At 33.5% G+C, this 20,410-nt stretch overlaps 1 protein-coding gene across 1 annotated transcript in view; it reads right to left on the reverse strand.

Moving 5' to 3' along the window:
* Positions 1-896: 896 nt before the first annotated feature.
* Positions 897-20,410, reverse strand: part of LOC134244421 (alpha-mannosidase 2x-like) — a gene marked incomplete at its 5' end in the record, with an annotated part of 39,692 nt that continues 20,178 nt past the window's right edge. The window contains 14 exons of the mRNA XM_062726689.1: positions 897-1,287; positions 1,883-2,185; positions 2,591-2,721; positions 3,962-4,103; positions 4,677-4,813; positions 6,937-7,048; positions 7,187-7,309; positions 7,833-7,929; positions 13,533-13,657; positions 14,320-14,485; positions 15,757-15,824; positions 17,736-17,841; positions 18,756-18,938; positions 19,377-19,579. Coding sequence (XP_062582673.1) covers positions 1,135-1,287; positions 1,883-2,185; positions 2,591-2,721; positions 3,962-4,103; positions 4,677-4,813; positions 6,937-7,048; positions 7,187-7,309; positions 7,833-7,929; positions 13,533-13,657; positions 14,320-14,485; positions 15,757-15,824; positions 17,736-17,841; positions 18,756-18,938; positions 19,377-19,579 — 2,049 coding nt within the window. The remainder of the gene's footprint in view (positions 1,288-1,882; positions 2,186-2,590; positions 2,722-3,961; positions 4,104-4,676; positions 4,814-6,936; positions 7,049-7,186; positions 7,310-7,832; positions 7,930-13,532; positions 13,658-14,319; positions 14,486-15,756; positions 15,825-17,735; positions 17,842-18,755; positions 18,939-19,376; positions 19,580-20,410) is intronic.

Genomic DNA, 20,410 nt, shown 5'->3' on the forward strand with positions numbered 1-20,410 from the left:
AAAATTGCCAACTTTGCATAAAACAATATTCAATCAATCATTAATTATCATTGAGAAATGAGACAATCACACACATAAATAGTTGTCTTAATAATTAAAAGAATATCAATGATTCAAACTATGTACAGTAAAACCTGTCTGATCAGATACTTATATAAATCATCCAACTGTGATTTCTGACCTTAATTTAATTTCCCATTGTATTGTTTCTTTTCGTATTTCAAAAACTATTCAAAATGTTCAACTTATTAAAAATTACCAAAAAAGCTATAATTTGCAAAAGCTTTAATTTACACATGATATGTAGGTTTAAGGCTTCATATATTGCACAAGGAATATTCAAAGGCAGAAGAAGGATGCAAAACTAAACACATATAATTTTCAGACATAAATAAAACCAGTTTTTCAAAACTTTTTTAAAATTCAGCTTATGACAAATTACTCCGTAAAAACTATAATTTGCAACAGCTTTAATTTACACATGATATGTTGGTTTAAGGCTTCGTATATTGCACAAGGAATATTCACAGGTAGAAAAAGGATGCAAATCACACACATGATGTTCAGACAAAAACAAAATCGTTAACAGTACATTTTTATGGAAATCATAGAGAATTAAATCATGCATGCATATATAAAGGAATTCATGTTATTTGGATGACAGATGCTTAAACTGACAAAAGAAACATTTTATCAATATCCAGGATATTCAATTAAAATAGACATATATTTCATTTTTCGCCAAAATCAAACTTAGTCATTCTCATTTTCAAATATTTATGATCATAACAAATGTATTTCTGATGATATGCATACATTCAATAACCAACATCTATGATCTTAATTAACAATATCTTCATTACCAAAATCTTCATTGCACTAAACCCAAGTCTAGCATCTCATAAAACTTGGTATAAATTAAAGATTTCATCTTTCTATCTTCACTTCAAACTTCTACACCAGCCCTGCTACACACACTTCAGACCAGCAGTGTTTCCTTGAGAACTCTAAAGTAGGTTCATATCTCAGACAGCTTTGTGCAAAATAAAAATCACTTTTTATCACAATTGATTATCACCATGGGGTTTTACTTCATCCAGAAATTATAGCAGCCATCAGAAATTATAGCTGCCATCACCACTTGACCTTGAAACTGTAGATTTCCATTGGGTTCAAGGTCAGGTCACTGTCCAGTGATGTGGGACCTTTATCATGGAGCAAGGTCAAGGACGTTCTCCGGATCTCTCTTACTCCCAAAGCCTCATTGAACAGTTCTCGTAAACGGACCTGAAAAGAAATAAATCAAAGTACTGAGAGTACTCACAGGTAATTAATTATCACTGACAAACACAAAGGATTTCTCTCATTAGATATAGAAAATGAATCTGAAGAGCCTCAACAATCAATTTTTTTTTCTTTTCTCACTTTAATCATAATATACAAACTGATTGTTGCATTGAATTGTTATTTTTTTCAAACAAATATTAGTTCATTCATCTTCCAAATGTAGGACCCTTAGCAATAACTACACTAATGCCACTGATGGTAGAGTTAAATTTGGAAGGTTTGCTTGAATTCAGTAAAGATCAAATAAAGACTAAAATGTCCTATTTTTATCCCATACAGAAATCTGAACAGTGAATCCTATCCTGCCTCAGTTATATGATTGATTGTATACTGTTTATATGATAAGATATCACCATTGCTGGTGAAGGGCAATTTTATATTACATACAGAAATCTGCCACACCTGCTGTGACACGGGGCCTCGCTTTAAACAGTGAATCCTAGTCCCTTTTGCCTCAGGTATAAGAACAGGTATAAGAACATTGTATACAAGAGATACTGCCCCTGTCAAATGAATAAAGACCTGAGTTACTTACCCTGCCTTGTGTATATGAACACTGTAAGTCTGTGTTAGGTATCCCACAATCCACTCCTATTCTGTGTAACAGCAGGGCTGAGTCATCACCTCGCGTGATTGCTCCATCATAAGTCTTCTGTAGAGAGCGTAGGTTAAGTAGGTGTACGTCACAAGGTAAAGGCGAGGACAGGAAGGAATGCTGGGATAGCAATGCCGGAACACTCACTGAAGACTTCTGGGGGAGTATGCTGATTTTATGGTTTAGCTGTAGATAACTCAGGTGAGCTTCTAGTGATGGAAATCCCATTAATTTATCCTTCACCTGTAAAAATCAAAGTACTGAAAGTATTGAATCGAGGTGAGTCTCTAGATAGGGGAATATCATAAGTTTATCATTAACCTGTAAAAATCAAAGTACTGAAAGTATTGAATGGAGGTGAGCTTCTAGTGAGGGGATTCCCATTAATATATCCTTCATATGTAAAAACGAAAGAGCAGTTCAATGTAGACATCTTGTACAGTGGATTGTACCATCACATAAACTGTTAATAGTTCTAATAAACATTTTGAACAGTAAACATTTTCAAATTGTTGTCATCACAAGTAATAAAAGATTTGCCAGTTAGGACAACATTCATGTCGAATAGACTGCATTGTAAATAATTCAGTATACCTATATATACTTATCTATACCTATAAATACTTATCTATACCTATATATACTTACAGGAGGGGAGCTTCGTTTCTCTATCAGAATTCTAAATCTGTTAGGGGTGGGTCTATTGTCCCTGACACCTTGTCCCATGCCACGCATGTCGTCCTGATTCAGCGTCCGGTCCAACATCACCTGGATCTCACCTGTCAGAATATAAGAACTCATGTTTACATCACCTGTCAGAAAAAAAATCAATGTTTACATCACCTGTCAGAAAAAAAATCAATGTTTACATCACCTGTCAGAAAAAAAATCAATGTTTACAACAGAAAAAAAAAAGAAGAATGCGGTGTCAGAAAAACTTTGTCAATGAAAGTCATCAAATATCCCTGTGAAAAAAAAATCAATGTTTACATCACCTGTCAGAAAATAAAATCAATGTTTACATCACCTGTAATTAATCAAGAAATCATTTCAGAATATTAAAACCTGTGTAAACAACGCACTGAAGAAATCTTGGACAAACATTTGTAGCCTTTCTGTACATAATGAATACACAATATTCAGTGTAACATGATGTGTTTGTGAAACACTTTGTGACTGGTGGCCGCAAAGTTAGAAAATATTTAATAAATCAAGAAATCATGTCTACAATGCACTGAAGAGATTCAGGACAAACATTTGTAGCCTGTCTGTGAACAATGAGAGTACCATATTCAGTGTAAATATTTGTTATTAAAGCCTTTAATACAGGCAAATCTTATCTCAATCTTGATGGGACAAAAAAAAACTTCAACATATCCTAAGATTTGAGGTACAGAGGTAATGAAGACAGAGTTTCATTATGCTAAATCAACATATCAATTGTATTCGAAATTTCTGTGTCAGAGATTAGGAACTGTACATTTGTTTGATTTTTTTCTGGATACTGAATGTCCACTAGTTTTATGACATACCATGGTTTTTAGTTAATAGTTATGTGGTATTAATATTACGCGGAAACAAAGAAATGATTTGTACCAAGTAAATTTAAATTCTGTATATTACAGCCTTGAAAAAGAACAAACAGAAATTTTGCTAAAATTTTAGTGTACATATATCGTGTGTAAATTCTGTACAGAGACTGCTATGGAGATTCTAAAGCTGGCGCTGTAGTGGTTGTGTATGACATGGTTAACCTCTGTTTACACTGCTACTTCCTGTGTACCTGTAGCTTGATCGAGACTTGTTTACAAACAATTAATTTGGGTACATAGGAAAAAAAATCATTATCCAGGTCCAATCAAGGGTGTACAGGGATTTACCCTGGGTTGTATTCCATACACCCTTCAGCCTCAGGTTGTATAGAATACAACTAGGGGTAAATCTCCATACACCCTTGATTGGACCTGGATAACCAATAGTGTCACCTAGTGACTAAGTAATGAGAACACTGTACTCTACCTTTCTGTAGACTGGCGACTCCCAGTGACTGAGCAGTAAGGACAGTGAAGCGAGTTTTATCATCCTCTATGTAGGCCATGGCTGGCATCGGGTAAACATTGGCTTGTATGGGAAGTTTATCAAATGTCTTGCGTTTTATCATCTGTTGGTACAAAAAGTAACATTTCTTTATTTTGAACATATTTCATGGACAATAATGATAAAACAGTGGGTAGAACACAAGCTCCATTAACTGAGGTAGTCCTCTCTTAAATTTTTTAACACCACCTGTTTAACCTGATATACTGTTTAATCTGATATATGGTTTAATATGATATACTGTATAATCTGATATACTGTTTAATATGATAATTTTTTTATCACCACCATTACTTTACATGATTATTTGGTGAATTTTTAAAAAAAAAATTAAAAATAGACAAAATCATAGAGCCCCCAAAAAGAAAATATTTCGATCTGCATTAACTTGTACAAAAATCATTTAACTGATCAAAACACGACTGAATCTTAATTCTAAGCATAAAAAAAACCCTCAACATTACATTCATGCTTGGTATGCAGGAAAAATTTAATCATGAAAGCTACTGATTTTGACTAATGTGAAGCTCATTTAAACATGGCATAAATAAATTTAACCTTGGTGGACTGCCAGGGTTAGGGTTAGGGTTAGGGTTAATTACCTCTACATTCATGTCTGGTTTAGTGCCAAGTTTACCTGGAAGCCATTCAGGTCTGTGTATAATTCTTGTTCCGAGTTCTGGACGTCCGTGACAATCTTCATAGACAACTCATAGTTCACTTCATTTCTGATGTCCACCAGATTAAACACGTCCAGACTTCTTCCATCAAGGCCTACATAATAATATATCATATAAAACAGTATATCAGATTTAACTGTATATTCTATTAAACAGTATATCAGATTAAACATGTTCTACTTTCTACCATCAATGCCTATATAATGATATACCATATAAACTACCATCAAGACCTACATATTTATATATCATTTAAATATAGGATCTCACATGTTTTGTATTTGGCTATGACTTTTATCCAACAAGTTGTGTGTTTTATATCCCTGAGACGTGGAGAGAGGATAAAAACACACGAGTTGGATAAAAATCATATCCAACTACAAATCATGTGTTTTACATTTTGTTTTAAACGCCACAATCAATGTTTTACACAGTTTTTGTATTGAATTCCACTTTATTTTACTTCATATTTAGCTAACACAAACCCATTGTGAAGTTACTACTGTGGGACATGAAGATGATATCACATGAGATATATCAATGGGATAAGGAGTTAATCATGGGATAAAACAGTTTATTATACCTCTGTGAATTTGTTCTATATAAAAATATGACAAATAAACATGCTATCTTTTCCAAACAGCCCCTACCGTGAAATAGTTTTTGTGCTATCTGCCCATGGTGAAATAGTCGTCAAACTATTCATCGGCAACATTCTGTTTCCCTTGCTTTTCATCTTGGAAAACTTCTGATTTTATACGGATTGTGACGTATATATCATGACGTAACAAAAGTAAAGTCAGCATCAGTATAATAAAACACCTATTTATAGACTAGGCCATAAAAAATAAATTGCTAGATTCTCATCCAAATTTTTTTAAATTCCGGGCGGGCAGGCAGCTTTTATTTTATATTTTTTTAAAATTTTGCTGATTTCTTATTGACCGGGTCAATTGGTGTAATTTCATCTACAATACCTAAATAAAAGTCATAGTAAAGGTTCAATTATTTCTTACTTCACATCATCACCAATCTTTTTCAACCAATGACCCTTGTTTAAAATATATACGCATGTATTACAGCAATTACCATCTCTTTAGCTCTCAAAATCATTTCATTAATTCAAATTTAATTAAAACAAAGTAGAATGGTAGATGAATACCGATCCTGATCAGAATTTAAACGAAGAAAAATAAATAAAAAAAATTGAGGCAGGGGTATAAAATCGGGGCGGGTGGGGATGAGAATCTAGGAATATTTTTATTATGGCCCTATTCCAACAATAGCAAGTTTATCCCCCTCGACAGCAAACTATTTCCCTGTCTGCTGTCTTGGGAGTACATAGGTGTATAATATCAGTTTAAACAGTATACTGTAAACCAACTTTTATTAGCGACGACTTTATTTCGCAATTTATAGAGGGTAAACTAGTTCCAGATGATTAAGTTTCGCGATCAAGCCTTTCTGGATCAGTTGTTAATAGACACCGAGACCTTAAGAATCCGTTAGAAGGGGAAAATATTCGCGATGACGAGGCGAAGCCCTCAGGGAATATGATTTTTCTCGGCTGAATAAGTCTTCATATTTCCCTCACTATCATGCAATAAATGTAGAATAGCTAATCATCCTTACTGTATGAAAGACTGGTTTTGTTAGTAAGATACAAGTGGTGCATTTACTGAAGCATGATCTCCTATCATTCAAAAAAATGAAGTATAATTGTGGTTTAATAAAAAAATAAAAATTATACTCTTCTGACCCACACTGACATGTTTCTGATTTCAATACGATCTAGGGAACACAGGTACTTAATAATAATATATAACCAATCAAATAGCTTGTTACAACCAACATTATATAAAATACTGTGGTATTGTGGATTCTGACAACATACTATACGTTACTGATAAAGACGGACACGTCACCTTGGACACGATGATGTGTGATAACAACTTGTGTTGCTGTTATTATAACTACCTGTGTTGCTGTGATAATTACCTGTGGTGTTGTGGATTCTGATGAAATGTTGTAGGTGGCTTATAAAGACGGATACCTCTGACATGATGATGTGTAATAATTACCTGTGTTGCTGGGCTAATTACCTGTGTTGCTGTGTGTTTATTACCTGTGTTGCTGTGTGTTTATTACCTGTGTTGCTGTGTGTTTATTACCTGTGTTGCTGTGTGTTTATTACCTGTGTTGCTGTGTGTTTATTACCTGTTGTGTTGTGGAGTCTGATGACATGTTGTACATGACTGATAAAGACGGACACTTCTGACACGATGGGACCCGACACAACTCTTATTACAGGATGACTGACTCGGACAGGCTAAAATAAGTCACAGTGTACTTAAATCATAAGTTCGATAGGTTATAAATAAGTCATATTCAGTTTAAGTCATAAGTCAAACTCAAAGAGGCTGGAAAAGTTGGCGAGTTTATTTATTTTGTGAAATTCTATTTTTACCTTTGCCGGTCCATCGGGTAAGAACAGATAAGCACCGCTGCGCTCCTTTCCTGAGCGGGCTCCGTAAGTCTGGAAGCTGACCTCTGACCTGTGAGTATCACCCGTGGATTTTGTTGTTACTGTCTGCAATCATAGAAACTCAACTAATCCAAGACTCAGTAACACAAATACCACAGAAATTCAAGTCGTAAAACTAAATCATCTATTTTCAGTTGTTCTGTATTAAATTGTAGCCCCCACTCGTTATCCACCCCCTTTATATAATATGAAATCAATTATATTAAAAGCAATGCATTTTACAAAATAATCTGTGTTAAAATCATAATCATAATGAATCACTTGAATAATCTCAGAAAACTGTGCTTGTATGTATAAGTCAGATTTTAGTTAAATGTTAACATTGTATTTAATATATTAATTGTTTGTATTCGACAGATTTTTACTTAATGTGATTTGTGCTTTAATTATATTAAAACAGAATAAAGATACCCCCAGTTGCTTGTATTTGACTGATTTTTCTTTCTCAGACTGTGATTTGTGCTTTAATTATATTAAAACAGAATAAAGATACCCTCAGTTGTTTGTATTTGAATGATTTTTCTTTCTGTGATTTGTGATTAATTATATTAAAACAGAGTAAAGATACCCTCAGCAGACCAGAGGTTCCAGAGAACGTCGCCTTCAGAAACAAGTTTTCAAGGCTGAACTCCACAGAACTTTTCCTTTCTACTATAAACGCAGAGCTGAAAAAAATACCAGTAACATTACAGACTTTAAAAAAACAAAGTTCAGTTGTACTATGCAGATATTATAAATCTATTGAAATTAATTACAAAAGATGCTCCATTAGTTCAATTTTGAGCCCTGATCACAGCAAACATTTTTAGAGATTTTTAATCTGGCCTGGGGGGCATAAAACTTAGACAAGCTCAGTTGTTATCTAGTCTCACTTCTCCACTATATATTTCTTTGGTAAAAAATGACACTGAAATCTAAGTGAGCTTGTCTAAGTTTTATGGCCCCCAGGCCAAATCAAAGTAGTAACCTTTTCTTATCTTCATTCTTTAACATATTCAAAAATCCTGCAGGTTATTAAATATTCCTTTTAACTCTTTTACCGGCATTTATTGGTCACTGCCAAGAGAACATTGGTTTACTTTACAGAATTTAAGACAGACCAGACTTAAATTTAGGCTTTCTCAAATGGGACTTAAAATTTCGACTAACTCCAGGGCTCTCACATCACTTTTTGGGACTGGGGCCAGGGCAGTTCAAATTGGGAAAATTATCGTCATTTTAGGAAAAGTTGGATGACACAAATTCATTAAAAAAATCCTAAAAGAGTTTAATCCACGAACCATAAAATATGGCCTCATCCCCAAAATTAACATGATTTTTATTATCGATAGTGTAGACTTTAAGCTTTTCATAACCGTTTTTCTTTTTTCGATATCTATTTTACTTTTTCAAAACGAGATCTTGCAATATGGTATTGTTTTGATGGAAAAATGCATTATGAACGTCATTTTTTTGTAATATAACGTCACGTAAAAAGGCGATAGAGATGACTGTAGGATTATAATGCACCTATTTATTAAAGGTGCTTAGACACATAATTGAAGCAATTTTTTTTACTCAAATGTTCTGTTTAAGTCTCAACTTATTATCGAATTGTTTCAAGAGTGAAGAATTCTTATTAGCCAAAGGCGTAAGATTGATACGTCGCCGTTGTTTTATGAAGAACTAATTCTTTATAATCACATCTGGGCGTCATTTTGTTTACAACAAATGCTTGAAAATCACAGTAGCACAATGTCGGCAGTTCTGATAAAAACTGATTTTGATGAAACTGTACATGTATTTTAAAAAACCTGGTTAACAATAAAAAAAAATATTTGAATTATCATCTTATTTAAAAAATCATTTTAGTCGGCGCGATTAAATTTGGTAGGTCGCGTTATAGGGGAAACAAAGGTATTTTTTTTATTTTGGCCTCGGCAAAAAATCACAATTTTCAGATCATGTAAAAAATTCCATGTTCGCAGGTATTTTAAAGCATAATTTTTAAAAGCTAGAAAATGCACTTTTATAGGCTTTTCACAGGTCCGATCAACGTATTTAGGGGGGAAATCGATCAAAAGGAAAAGGGCATTAAAAATATTTTGAAGTGAATTATCATTTACATGTATCTTACTACACAGAGAGAGTTCGTGAAACCAAAAAAAAAAACAAACAAACAAACAAACAAACAAAAAATAAAATAAAAATACACGAGTGAATTTTAAGAATTATTGAATTTCTATACGAAGAAGATCATATTAACTTGTTTGGCATGAATAAACAGGATTTTGCTCAAACTGAAAGCTATATCAATGCAATCGCTCTGTTTACAGATTCCACTGTGTCTTAGCGAATTTATAGTGAGCCATTTCAAATATAACTCGTAAGTTTAGTGGAATAACCTGTCATATAATTTAATCAAGAATCTATGCTTATATTTTGCCGGTCTCTAGCACGAAACAAGATCGAGTGGTTTTATGGGTCAGTTATTAATTTTTTTCACTTAAGACACCCCGCTTTCTCATTCAAATAATACAATTACCTCCATAGCTGTAATGGCTAAGCCGGGATTTTACAGTGAAATATACGATTTTATTATTTCAATATAATGTATATATTGAAAGTCTCTTTCCCAAAAAATCTCTTATGAGTATTTATACAGACTATGCTTTACGACTTTAGCTATAAAATGACAATGTTATGATTTGAAAAGGTAAAATTCTGCATTTAAAAAAAGTGCGAGAAAGCAGAGTTATATGAAGATTCATTCTTTGACACCCCCCCCCCCCAACACACTTGGTGAGAAACAATCTCCGTAGCAGATCAAGTGGGAGTTCAGATTTCAGAGTATAATTAAAAGCAAAGTAAAAAATACCATACCAGCGCACCCAAAAGATACACAGGTCCTCTGCATTTGGTAAGAAGAATAGTGTATATATACTAGGGATGACAATTTGTAACCGGTTAATCGATTAATCGGTCGGAACGATGCTAACCCGTTAGAAAATCCGTACTAATTAATTAGTCGGAAAAATTAGAATATATGTAAATTTGAACGCAGTTTCCTTAAAATCCCTTCTGCTTTTTTTTTTTAAGAAAGGAAAGTGCTGCATTGATTTTTATTTAGGGTTTTTACACCATATTTTGAGGTAATTATAGCTCTCCAGATAGAGATCGCAGTGTAATTGGTAAAGTGTTATTTACTGTTTATATAACATCAAGCCGTTACCCAGATAGTTCTGTGTTGTTTTTTTACGATATTAAAAACATCGCCACCGCTAAGCACTTTTAATTACAGTATGTCTATATTTTGCCGTTATCTATTAAGTTATGTTGATATTATAAAGAACGTTGTAAATTGTAAATAAATTGAAAGTTCAGACATAGACTAGTTCCGATCATGGTATTAACGCAGAATTAACTTCTTTAACAATTGCATTGGAAAATTATCCCTTTCTGATTTCTCAAGCAAGATTCATGATTTTCTTAATTTTTTCTTGTCTATTGAAATTGAAATAGAATATACTCTTATGTACATTAAATACCCCGATCAAAATAATAAACAGAATGTAACTTCTATCCTCCTTTTAGCCTTTTTGTGTATATGAAAAGAAAGTGTCAATTGATATGTATATATCTTGATGCGACTAACTGCATGGTTAATACATGTAGGTCAGAATGTTTTGCAGTTAACCGATTAGCAAATCTGCAATCGATTGCAATCGCTAATATATTCACATGTAAAGTTAACCCCCCCCCCCCCCCCCCCCCATCCGATTGGGTTAATCGATTTAAAGCCTTTTCCTTGTCAATGAATTTAAGTTTGATTTTTGGAAAGGGTACTTTAAACATTTTATTTTAATTGATAATACAACAAGTGGACATGACTCCCCTACACCACACCACTTTGAAAAAAAATTATAGTTCCATAATATTGACTTGAATCAGTATTTTTTTTACTGAAGTGTCTCGACCATACTGCAAAAAATGAATGAAGAAATAAAGAAAGATAGGATGAAAGACTCTTTTAAGACCCCCCCCCCCCCCACACACACACACATGCTTCAATTTGTGTTCTTTCTTAATTATCAAAGTGTATTACTTTTTTAGCTTATTTTTATTTCTTGACTCCAAGCACCGTCTTTAGGGGGAAAGCGATGTTTCTAGTAATTACTACAGTGACATATAGAAAAATGTATTAAAATTAAAATAAATTATGCAATTTGATTCTGGAATCATATTTAAAGTATGTCGCATAAACGACAGTAAGTGTATCAAGATTTATACTTTCGACGTAAATAAAAGATATATCAGATAGGCCTATACTTATACTTTTTTTTTCAGATAAGAAGCCAGACAAGTATCTTTCGTTTGAAAAGGATGATACAGTAACTGCGCGTTTTGTACAAATTCATATACAGTTCGATAAGGGGATTCGTCAAAAACATATTGTGTGTTATATGCGTCCTCACATGAGTTCTATTTAGGATGCAGTTTACAGAAAACCCAAATGTTTGATTTTTTTAATGATTTTTTTTTTCAAGAATTTTACTCATTTCTTCTTCTTTTTTTCAAAAGGGCATTTTATTAAAGACAGCGAGCTACCCAATACGTCCATAAAAGCATTTATTTAACATTTTTTAAAATAAAAAAGTGAAACCTCACTTTACATCTTTTATGACGTCACAAATGACGTATAATAATCAGTAACGTCACATTTATGTGTACATGATCATAGTATTTTTTTCCCACTATTAATTATCGTCTGATACATGTGGGATAGAAATGTGTTGTTCTTTTACTCTTATCAATATAATACCCCCTTGTTCGATGCATTTAATTTATGTAAAACACATGGAAATGTATGATGGTTTGTAGTCATAGCTCTTTCACAGACAATGATTTCTTCTTTTTTCAATAGGGGCGCACACCTTACGGGTAAATATTTTCATTGGAAAATATCTCTCGCATAGTGATTGTTATTTTTCTGGTTTAATATTTTGCCGTAACGAATGTGCTCTATGTGTAAATCACGATTAACTGTCCTATTTTCGGCATTTTCCCGGAAAACTTCGAACCATTGTTAGGTTTAGATTTTAATTTGATATCCCAAACATCCGGTATTGACAGAAATGATGCACATGTAAACTGTATCAATGGTCTAAGGTAAGATTCACCAGAAATATTGATTTTATAGCCCTCTTAAAATTTTTCATATTTGCTAGGCCATATGAGGCACTTTGTGGGTCGAGTTCTTTTGCTTTTCTAGCATTTTGTCATCAATGTTAACTCTTGTTTTGAATAAACAGTTAAACAGAACAAACATGGGTACGTGGGCTATTTATGAAAGTACATTAGCTTTTTCATTACTATCTTTGAGTGTTGATATTACGGTTATATGTCTTTCTGAGTGACAGTCGCTGGTCACATAGTCCCGAATTTCCTCGATCACATGGACAACTTTGCTTACCAATACAGCGCGAGACTGAACATCCCAAAGCGCGGGTATGTTTCTAGGTGCAGCTTACTAATGTTGAAATGAAATGTCTATTTTTGAAACCAAAATGATGTTTTTTGTCGAAACTACATGACAAGATACTCTGCACTCATAGTTGGTACACATTTTTGTACAAACAATAACCTGGTTCCCGGAACCAGTTTCCGAATGCATTTGGCGTGAACTAATAAAATATTAGTAGTACAGTTTCACTTTCATTTGCAAGTGTGTTTTGTTTGTTTGTTTGTTTTTTTTTTGTGATTAAGATTGATGGACTTTTATTTTTTAATTAATATTTTGCTATAGATGGAAATTGGGAAATTTACACCTTTCTTTTGGGAAAAAAGATACCTTTTTTGCATTGGGAACGGGGCCGAATATTAGCCCCAGATTTAGAGAATCGAGAGCCCTGAACTCAGATGAGACTTGAAATTTAAAGTAACTCAGGAAAGAATTAACACTTTTACTTACTCAGATGGGACTTAAAATTTTGACTAACTCAGAAGAGATTAAAAATTTTGACTAACTCAGATGGGACTTAAAAATTTAGACTATCTCAGATGAAACTGAAAATTTTGACTAACTCAGATGGGAATAAAAATTTAGACTAATTCAAATTGGACTCTAAATTTAGACAAATTAAGATGGGAACTAAAAATTTAGACTTAATCAGATGGGACTTAAAATTTTGACTAACTCAGATAAGACTTAAAATTTAGACTTACTTAGATAGAACTTAAAATCTAGACTTACTTAGATGGGGCTTAAATTGAGAATAGTGTAACTTACCCATAGGAGGGTTCCCCACTGTTGTAGAATGTGACTTTACTGTGACTGTTATGAGAGCTGTGTTCCTTCTGTGTGACCTGATACCGAGCGATTCCTAGAGCGGGGACATCAGCAACGAAGGACAGCTATAAAACAGACATTACAAACATCATACAGAGATCTGGTACCGAGCGATTCCTAGAGCAGGGACCTCAGCAACCAAAGACAGCTATAAAACAGACATTACATATATCAGCAACAAAGGACAACTATAAAACAGCTACAAATATCATACAGATGTGAATTGTGATTTTGTCAATGAAAATTAAAACACTACTAAAATTGCAAGATGTTGTATACTTTTAAACAGCAAGTTAATATACATGTTCATGTATGTAGAGAGTTTCAAGACTGAATATTAAACGTTTAACATTGTTCAACTAGGGGTTATATTTTTAGTTTAACATCTCATGTTCTTTTAAAAAACATCAATTTAAAATCGTCATGATTAAAACTGATATTGATTGACAGTTACCTTTATTTTTAAACACAATCTTTACAGTAGATTCCTTATTTTTCGCGGGTAATTTGCATTGCAATTGGCTTTTCAACATCGAAGTGTGCGAGAATAATAATTGTCGAACGGACATTTGATCAAGAGATTTTACATAGATTTCAAAACCTTATAAATAAAAGTTATTTTATTTCCCGATTAGTGTGTCCAAGGAAATTACACGATTATTAAGGAATCCACAGGATACAGTATTTCATCCCACCCCTGGGGATACAACATCTAAATGAAGTCTACCTTGAATCGCCTTTCAGACATGGTGGTGGGTTCTTTCCAGTAGGGGTCAGTCTGGGAGGAGATGACCTTTCCGCGGGGGTCAATGACCTCTACATTAGGGTCACTAACGTGGAGATTGACCACTTCCTGTCTGGGGTGGGCCAGAGAATTGTACAAAATCACAGAACTGTTCACAGAACAGGTGGTTTTTTACAGTTTAACATCTATGTTCTTTTAAAAACAGTGTTCAAATTAAAATCATCATGATTAAAACACAGGTGTATGTTGACATGTATTTTTATAACACAATCTTTTATGTTTATTTCCACTTTTTAATAGGTACTTTTTATTGCAAATGCTTTTACAATTGTCCAAAAGCAATGAAAATAATTGTCCAACAGAAGTTTGGGAAACAGTTGAAAACATTAATATTTTTTCAAAACCGTATAAAAAAAGTAATTTTATTTCCCGATTGGTGTGTCTCACAAAATTACATGATTACTATATATAACAGGATATATTTTGCATATTACTAAGAATAACAACAGGCCTACGGGCATCAAGGTCACCTTGACTGTGTAACAACTTCAAACAATTGGTGGGTTCTGTCCAATAGGGGCCATGAAATTCACAATTTACAATTTTGAGAGAGGCACCAGTTATCATAATTATTAACTTAGCAGATTACCACTTCCTAATCAGGGGTAGATCAGAGAATTGTACAAAATCACAGAACTGAAAAAAAACACAAGAAACATGTTACAGATGTGTGATATACATAAAAGTTAAGGATATTTGAGTTAGATGTATGTTACAGATGGGCAGTGTGTAATCATATGATTTTATATACATTTGTGAATATCTCTCCACTATATCCCGGTCCAGTGCGCACTTGAAGTTAGCGGCCACTGCCCAGAAAGCAGTAGCTCACATAAATATATATAACATGCACGCAATAAAACCCAGAAGCATAAGAAAACAAATATTTTCAGATTCTAATGTATTTTTCAGAGGTTAATACATGACCTAATCACACATTAATCTCTACCTATACATATATTATAAAGTAATAAACTGACTTCCTATACTTGTTTTCATGTATAAAAATGAACAAAATTAGCAAGTAAAATAATTCTTATTTTATTTACAATGTAAACAAGTTTTTCATACGTTTTTTAATTTTTTTTGCCTATCGATCTAACCTGCGTACTTAGAAAACCCATACATAGGTTAATAACGAGCCTAACATTTGTTTACAAGTTCTATATCACTTATGTCAGCTGCAAACAGTTTATAAAGCGTAAACTGCACTAAGTTATGTTATATGGTGTAACAAAAGCTGAAATAAGCTTCGTTCCTTAAATAAATATCTGCGCTTGCCATAACAATTTCACCGTCAACATATTTATGACACTCGTTTAGATATAACACATACATGTAGTATATTATAATAATTACCTGGGTTTAGATGTAACTTGCAGCAGGTTTCTTTCTATTAAGGTGTCATGGCTTTTCCTGGTCTCGTCCTATAACATGTCAATCATAAATCAATCATTAACATATATTATATAACTTTGTGAAATCTGGTAATCTGATTGGTCAATAAAAAGTACTTATTTTTTAATAACGACCGCTGAAAGCGAATAATGACTCGCACAAGCTGCCTCGTTTTCACTTTCGCTTTAGACAAACATGGAAGTGCGCAAGTTGTAGGTGAGGAAAATTTAAAAGATATAGTGAAGAACTATGAGGCTGATAATACAAAAAAATTACAAGGATATCTGTGAATATTTTTGTGGAATACAGTAATACTTAGAACATATACCATTTCATGGTTGAGTTCGACTTTTCCACTCGGTGATTAGAGATTTGACGGTGTTTACGCGATTACGGAGACTAAAAAATGATGACAAGCATGCAATGTAAGATTGGATCTTATCTTAGAAGACAGGTATTTATAATTTGTCAATGCATTTCCTCTGCAAGTGAAAACGAGAGTGATTCTCAATCTGGGGGAGGGGGTACTCTGTGTTATTCTGAGATAGATATCTTGCGTTATTATTATGATATGGGTTAAAATTAGTTATCGAAGCTGAAATTTTCTCAAATGTTAACAATATTCAATGAATTCTGAAACACTTACATTCAACTTATTTATGGTTAATACTATCTCTGTAAACATTAGGAAAATATATACATTGTACTATTAAATTTGGGAAATTATTATTTATATAATATAATAAATATGGACTCAATATAGGTGCAATAGTGTGTGTTATAATACCCATTGGTGACACAATGTAAAGTAAATAAAGTTATATAGGCAGGTTTTATACCTCGGGCTAGCGCCCTCGGTCGATATACCACATGTATCTTCGGTCAATATTGTCATCCTGGGTCATTATAAATGCATATTGAGTCCATATTTGTATAATATTATCAATTAAATTGATTCCAACATATACAAGTTTTTTGCATTTAAAGATGCAATGCTGAACAGAAAACCTCTTTTTCTTTTTTCATTTACAAAATGTATAATTAGGGTTGGATACCGTTAAGGATGAAACGGTATGATACCATACCGATATTTTTGAAACGATACGGTATTTTTGACGATACGGTACTATACCTTGATGTATAGAGATCCGGGTTTATTTTAATAACAAATGTGCTTTCAATTATCACTGCTTATAACCAACTTTCAATATTATAGTCAAAAATGTGTTAAATATATTCTATTTCTATAATTCAACCTTTTATTAAATGATCAACAAAACAAAATAATCTGAATCTCTATAAAATAAAAAATAAGATTAAAAACACCGCCGTTTAATTCTCTGCTAAATTACAGCTGATCGTCTCATCCAGTCGCCATTTTGCTTGGTAGCACTAAATGACGAAACATGAAAAATGAAGAGAAATGACATCACAAATCCGCAACGTTTTGCCTTTTTAATTGACAATTTCTATCAGTTTCTATTAATAAAACTGAAACAAGATTAATTTAAATATTTTTAATACGCATTGGTTTCCCTCGATATCGGCTGTAGAAAGGAATTCTTACTTATATGATTTCGTTGATTAGCCTACCCTTTCAATGCACGGAGAATTCCATTTTAGCGAGTCTGTAATCTTGACTAAAAAATAATTTGTAATGTATAACAATATTTTAAAGATAAAGAAATACCGTTATCAGTACCGGTATGAAATGAAACGGTATTTTACCAGTATTTTGGAAGTAACTATTCGGTACGGTATTGGTACCGTGTACCGGTGTCCAACCCTATGTATAATACTGTTTGATTTCAATTAAACCTTATCCTTGTAAGTTAAGAAAATAAATTTACTTGAATGTTTTTTCCTTTGCTAACACAGAGACAATTTTTTTGCCTCTTTCCTTTACAAACAATCACAAAAAAGTAACAAAAAAATCTTACAATATCAAAGAATATGCTTTGTTTGTAATCACTCTTGGTTGCCATGGAGATAAAGGTCACGGCCTCAGTAATGATGGTCTTACAGTTGTTTTCTGCTGTCAGAAGTCTGGTAAAATAGATACATCTCATAATATGAAGCGGCATGAATAAGGACAACTACAGTACTGTAAAATTCTATTGTCTTCCCTTGCACTAAGAGATACATATATATAATAGAAGACCATGGACCACATCACTCACATGAGTACGTGGACTAGTTAAATAACACAAGTCAACTCAGTATTGAAAAGTTTACTTGTTGGGGGAGGGTGGATTCAAATTTTTTTATTACTTGAGAATGTCACTATATCAATAAAGCATACATGATTAATTTGGCTAAGATTTTTCCAACATATTACTAGATCTCCCATTGTGACCCCTCGCTAACCCCTTCATTTGAACAAACTTGAAACCTCTTCACCCAAGGCTACTTTGTGGCAAGTTTGAATTTGGCCCAGTGGTTTTTGAGAAGATGACAATGTAACAAGTTTACAACGACAACAATGACTTAACTTTCTCTGTAATTGACCACTACAAAGTCCTTGGAGGTGCCGGTGATTCTGTTGTGATTTATCAGTACTTTGATACCAATGTAAGTACTAACCTTTCTCCGTAATTGACTGCTACAAAGTCTTTGGCGGTTCCAGTGATTCTGTCGTGATTAATCAGTACTTTCAGTACTTTGATTACGTTGTAGGTACATGTACTTACTTTTCTCTCTAACTGACCACTACAAAGTCCTTCGCGGTGCCGGTGATTCCGTCGTGATTTATCAGTACTCTCAGTTATTTGATTCCGTTGTGGTTCTGTTTCAGTACTCTCAGTACTTTGATGTGTCGAGATGCTGTTTAGGTACTTTCAGTACTTTGATTCCATTCTAGGTACACACTTTTCTCTGTAATCGACCACTACAAAGTCCTTGGCGGTGCCAGTGATTTCGTCGTGATTTATCAGTACTTTGATTCCATTCTAGGTACTTACTTTTCTCCGTAATCCACCACTACAAAGTCCTTGGCGGTGCCAGTGATCCCGTCGTGGTGCTGGAACAGACCCAGGTGTCTCCTGGCCTCCACCAACAGCCGCATCATCTGGTCCACCGGGAAACCAGTCAACAGGTGCTTCTTCTGGTGGACCGAGGCAAGGCTCAGGGCTATCTCAGCTGATCTGTAGAGATACAAGTAAAATGAAACTAGACTTGAAGTTTTCTCAACTGTCCTATCATGAGATAAAATTAACTGTCCAATAATTAGATAAAAGTAACCTCTGCTGACCTGTTACAGGAAGTTTACAGAAATAAAACTCAGACAGGCAATCTGTCAAACTGAAATTTGTTTTTTTCAAATCGATATTCCTTGCAAAACCAAGTAATAAAGGTTTGTCAAATCTTATTGTCAAAGATAGGCTGTGAAAAGAGGTCTACTTGTAAACCTTACTATGAATAATAAGAAGGTTTGGTTGAGAATATTCAAGGTTATGAAAGGCTTATTACTTTTAAGTTTTGCAGAAGTACAAATTACCTAAGACTTGTTTCTATGTGTCTGTCAAGCTGTTCCGGAATGGCCAGGACGTACATTCTAAAATAGCCAGACCAGTAATACTAACCTAAGACTTGTTTCGATATGTCGGTCAAGCTGTTTCTGGAATGGTCGTGAGGTAAAATAACCAGACCAGTAGTGGTCATCCTTGTCGGCGTACGTGAAGAAATCCCCGGTCAGAACGGGGTAGTCGGGGGGCTTACTGCCAGGCCGTGACCCAGATAACTCGTGGATTTTATTGAAATACTCAGTCAGGGTACCAAACTGTGCCTGGAACAAGAATCAGAGACATGTAAAACAAATCCAGAATATTTACTGAAATAATCAGTGTACTAATCTAAGCCTGAAAGAAACAAGTTATTAATCTTAATTGTACATGTAAAGGAAGAACTGCTGTATAACTAAATTTTCACATTAAGTTTAGGATTTGACATTAACTTTTTTTCTCTATTTGTCCATTTGGAGAAGTGACCAAGACATTTACTTGTCCAAACTTCAACTTTGTTTAACAAAAAAAATCAACAATGATTAATTACGCTTTCAACTTGAGAAATATAATTAAGTCAAATACACTTGACATCTTGCTGGATTGATTCATGATGTTGTTGATAAATACAACAAACACATGACACAGAATTTTTCTAGGCTTTCTGTCCTGACAACAACATAAAGGTTCACAAGTGAACCTATCAATATCAAACAGAGTACAAAGTTCCAAAGTGCCTTTACAGTAGTATGGAATAAGTGAACTTAGATTTCAATTGAATGTGAACTCCAGGATCAAAGTCCAGTTTTTATGTACAGCTTCCATCTTGAAACTACCAATTAGCCTTCAAAAGTCATTCTTTTTATTATATAGACTGAGACTCCTTTACATTAAAAAGTAATTACGTGTAAATGAAAATATTGCAAATGAAACAATCATGATTTACAATAACACAAGTTCTTTGAATTTTTCGGCATAATATCAGACACTCAGTGCTTAATTGTTCATAAATTTCTTCACTTATTGCTTCTTTAGTAAGTCCCTCATCATCATATTAACATCCTTGTCATGGGTTCTGATCAATTTTAACATTTATATCGGTCTTGACACCTTGC

This window comes from Saccostrea cucullata, unplaced genomic scaffold, assembly GCF_032062105.1.
Source record: "Saccostrea cucullata isolate Sc308-1 unplaced genomic scaffold, CSIRO_AGI_Scuc_v1 ctg1149, whole genome shotgun sequence".
Taxonomy (NCBI): domain Eukaryota; kingdom Metazoa; phylum Mollusca; class Bivalvia; order Ostreida; family Ostreidae; genus Saccostrea; species Saccostrea cuccullata.